The sequence below is a fragment of the Mizuhopecten yessoensis genome, unplaced genomic scaffold (assembly GCF_002113885.1).
Source record: "Mizuhopecten yessoensis strain PY_sf001 unplaced genomic scaffold, ASM211388v2 scaffold5745, whole genome shotgun sequence".
In the NCBI taxonomy this organism is placed as follows: domain Eukaryota; kingdom Metazoa; phylum Mollusca; class Bivalvia; order Pectinida; family Pectinidae; genus Mizuhopecten; species Mizuhopecten yessoensis.
In genome coordinates, this window is record NW_018406202.1 from 7318 (window position 1) to 11821 (window position 4504).

At 34.3% G+C, this 4504-nt stretch overlaps 1 protein-coding gene across 1 annotated transcript; it reads left to right on the plus strand.

Moving 5' to 3' along the window:
- Positions 1-1855: 1855 nt before the first annotated feature.
- Positions 1856-3389, plus strand: LOC110451043 (ATP-dependent RNA helicase A-like protein; the record flags this gene model as incomplete). The annotated part of the gene is made up of 3 exons (XM_021498890.1): positions 1856-1996; positions 2433-2544; positions 3271-3389. Coding segments are annotated over 3 exons (372 nt in total), but the record flags the coding sequence as incomplete, so codon positions are not given.
- Positions 3390-4504: the final 1115 nt, after the last annotated feature.

Sequence of the window (4504 nt, forward strand, 5' to 3'; positions counted from 1 at the left end):
ACGTCAACATTGATAGAGCCCCTGTGAAAATAAAGAAGAAATAATTGATTGATAGGTTTTACGTCCGTTTCACTACCGAGTAGGTTGATTATCCAGCAGACGAATAGAAGAAATAAAGAATCCGGGAACTTTCGTACAAATTCGTTTCGTAATAAGAATGTTCGTACTAAATCGTTGATAAATAATTTTTGTAACTGCTGAATGTATTTTGGAACTTGAAAAAAGAGGTTTTCAACTTGCAATGTATCTTGACTGAATAAGTTGGTCATTGGGTCAAATGTGTTGAAACATTTTTATTATTTTTTTATAATTATAAGTATAACCAGGTCGGGGAAAAACACTAACTTGCGTATAAAACTTATTATACGCCAATATAGGGGTATGGATTTGTTACTAAATATAGCCAATTGTCGAATTCACATTTATTCAGTCATGAAACATAATGCAGAAATAAACTTTATTTGCATGTGGGAAAGTACCAAAATTAGATGCAATACTTCCTGTAAAGTTACATCAAGTTTCTAAGTAGCCAACGCTTTCAGTTAACATCTTTTAGCAAAATATTATTAAACCTTGTCGTAAATTTATGCAATTTTTAATAATNAGGCCGGGTATTAATAATAGTTCTATAGTGTTTACAGTGAACTAAGACTAGCTAGTTACATGCAAATAGCAGCAGTACAATGCACAACACTAGAGGACTTCAAGGCACACTTACCCTATGCAGCCATTGAGGCCCTCATCACACGCTAAAAACATACGTCAGTGTTTATCTTTGATCTATACTTGCACAGAATTTCACAAAAAAACACCAAACCAATCACTGTAAATAACCCCCTTTCTCACGCCTCTGCAATAGGACCCCCGAGGGCATAAACGTCAACAATGATGGAGCCCCTGTAAAAATAAAGAAGAAGAAATGACTGATTGATAGGTTTTACGTCTGTTTCACTACCGAGTAGTTTGATTATCCAGCAGACGAATAGAAGAAATAAAGAATCCGGGAACTTTCGTACAAATTCGTTTCGTAATAAGAATGTTCGTACTAAATCGTTGATAAATAATTTTTGTAACTGCTGAATGTATTTTGGAACTTGAAAAAAGAGGTTTTCAACTTGCAATGTATCTTGACTGAATAAGTTGGTCATTGGGTCAAATGTGTTGAAACATTTTTATTATTTTTTCATAATTATAACTATAACCAGGTTTGGGGAAAAACACTAACTTGCGTATAAAATGCAAACTTATTATATGCCAATACAGGGGTATGGATTTGTAACTAAATATAGCCAAAATCACTTTAATCTTAACTTTTTCAAATTGTTTGTCCAATTCATATTTTAGATTCAGTCATGAAACATAATACAAATGCAAAAATAAACTTTATTTGCATGTGGGAAAGTACCAAAATTAGATGCAATACTTCCTGTAAAGTTACATCAAGTTTCTAAGTAGCCAACGCTTTCAGTTAACATCTTTTAGCAAAATATTATTTACCTTGTCGTAAATTTATGCAATTTTTGATAATATCTTGCAAAAGTTACTGTTAAAGCGATTTGGGTTATTATCTCACCTGGCACGAAGTGCCAAGTGAGCTTATGCCGTGGCGNTATATATCCTTAAACCATTATAGGAACCAGATAACTTTTATTGAGGTCAATTAATGCAATATGTGACAGCAAGTGAAAAAAATAAAAATACAGGTAAATGTACAGTTAAAAAAAGATCATGATAAATAAATAAAGTAAGCAAACCAGAAGTTATTTCAATTTTTAATTTTGAGTTTGGTAATATGATATATTATCCATGTTAAATGCAAAGTTGAATTTGAATGCTGTGTCTCTGACTTGACCAGGTTCGAGTGGAGGGGTTTGATTACATAGGGGTTGGTAACTCCACCAACAAGAAGGATGCCCAGGCTAACTCGGCCAAAGACCTCACCCAGCACCTTGTCAGACAGGGCCTTATTCAACAGTCAGAGGTCCCAGATATGGGGGTAAGATTTATCATATCAATAACAGTTTGGTAGAACATTAATTTATATAATGTTCAGACTCTCCTTGTGTCACAATTAGGTGTGCATTTTCCATAAATATTGCACATGTACATTGTATACCAAGACTTATTTATCAGTTGACACATAGCTTCTGACTGCAAAGCTGATGATAACATGTTAATGTGTAAACATCTTGAGTCTGTCAGTGCATATTTATGTTTAGAAAAAAAGTGTAATATTTACTCATTGAAAGAAATTGAAGATGAAAGTTTGAAATCCTTATCTTGTCTTGTATCTAGAATAAGCTAGATATGTGAATTGACAGCCAAAGCACAGGTTTGGGAAACAAAACAGAACTAATGTTTACTAATTTTGAAATTTTTCTTGATGTAAATGCAATTTCTTTTCCTAAATTATACATTTTCTGTTGTGACAGCCTTCAGTAGCATCAGGTGGAGGCCAAGAGGGTGGAGCTGCTATGGCTGGAGGTTCAGGGTTTGTGGGCCTTCCAGGAGGTGTGAATGCACCGCACCAATCTCTGGGACTAGGTAATATTTGTAAATATATTAGCTCATTAAAACCTGTGTGCTGGATTCATTGGGAAGGAGGCACCACACCAGTTTTTTGGACAAAGTAAAATATATTTTAGGATATTATCTGTTGACGAGCTTGAGCTTCCCTTGGAGTGTGGAAGCACCGTGCAAATCTCTGGGACTAGATGTGTACCATTGAATAGCTTTTGATTAAAATATGTAGACAAACTTATTCAATACTAAAAATATGAGAATAAATAACAATATAAATATATATAATGTAAATATATAAACTTAGTTGAATTCAGTTTCAAAAGGAAAAGATTTTGTAAGTGTAAAAAGCCTGCTGAAATCCTATTGGGATAGGGGTAAACATTGACTGCAAAAGAAAGTGTAAATAAGTTGATATTTTACACTGGTAGTATTTACATTATGTTTATATCTAAATAATATAATGGCAAAGATTCAATTATTTCAATGGATTTGTCTCATATTCCTATGAGAAAACAAGTTAATTATTTGTTTGGAACCCACTTCAGAAAAGGCTGGCACTATCACTGTTTTGTAAACTTAGAAATGACAAACACACTTTTAAGCAAGAATGTGCTGCTGTTCATCATATAATATTTATCCTGCACAATGCAATGCATGTGTTTTTATTTGATGTTATTGTTGTCATAACTATTATATAATTCATACAGTCAATCAATAAGTCTTGTGAAACTCTTTCATTTGTATCAGGTGGACCCAATAAGCCTCCACAGGAATTTGGTGGCCCTGAACGGGAATTGCCAGCCTATCAGAGAGGACCACCACTCAGCTACATGGAAAGGATAGCTGAGAAACGTAACCTAGAGGAGGTAAATAACATCTGATATATAGTAAGTGTGCAACATAAACCAGGGGAGGTAAATCAAATCTGATATACAGTTAGTGTGAAGCATAAACAAGGGGAGGTAAATAAAATCTGATATACAGTAAGTGTGAAGCATAAACTAGGGGAGGTAAATAACATCTGATAGACAGTAAGTGTGCAACATAAACCAGGGGAGGTAAATACAATCTGATATACAGTTAGTGTGAAGCATAAACTAGGGGAGGTAAATAAAATCTGATGTACAGTTAGTGTGCAACATAAACTAGGGGAGGTAAATAACATCTGATGTACAGTAAGTGTGCAACATAAACTAAGGGAGGTAAATAACATCTGATGTACACTAAGTGTGAAGCATAAACTAGGGGAGGTAAATAACATCTGATATACAGTTAGTGTGCAACATAAACCAGGGGAGGTAAATAACATCTGATGTACAGTAAGTGTGCAAAATAAACTAGGGGAGGTAATCAGAGTTGTTGAGCATTTGTTAAAAGTGTGATATATCTTATGTTTGTCAGAGTATGAGTGGTAAATTACTGTCAACTAGATTTTCACTTTAGACCGATTATTAAGTACAGTCGAACCTCGTTATCTCGAACTCGTTTAACTCGAAGACCCCGTTTAACTCGAAGTGTTTCATCGGTCCCGGCCAAAACTCTTCTTAATCTTAGTAATAAAAACTCTGATAGTTCGAACTCTGAAAACTCGAATAACTCGGATATCTCGAAGTGAAATATCAGTCCCAACAACGTAAATCCTACATAAAAATATCGCTTACCTCGAAGTTTCTTAAGATTCACAAGTCGATCATATAGTCTTTAATTATTTGATACATATTAGACGCAGTGCTACCGTAAACATCGTTCTCATAGAGCAGCTAACGCTCGGTCATAATTACTTTAATTAAACTTATTGTATTAAAATGTGTTTGACTGTAAAAACACTTTGTTCAAATAAAGAAACAGACTTCATCAATGTAGATTAACAACAATTAGTACTCACTGCGAGCCCGTAAACAATTTGAATGGCATATTATTTACACCAATGCAGCCAACACATTCTAACCGGTAAATGGGTCACTGTGTGCGGTAATGCGTA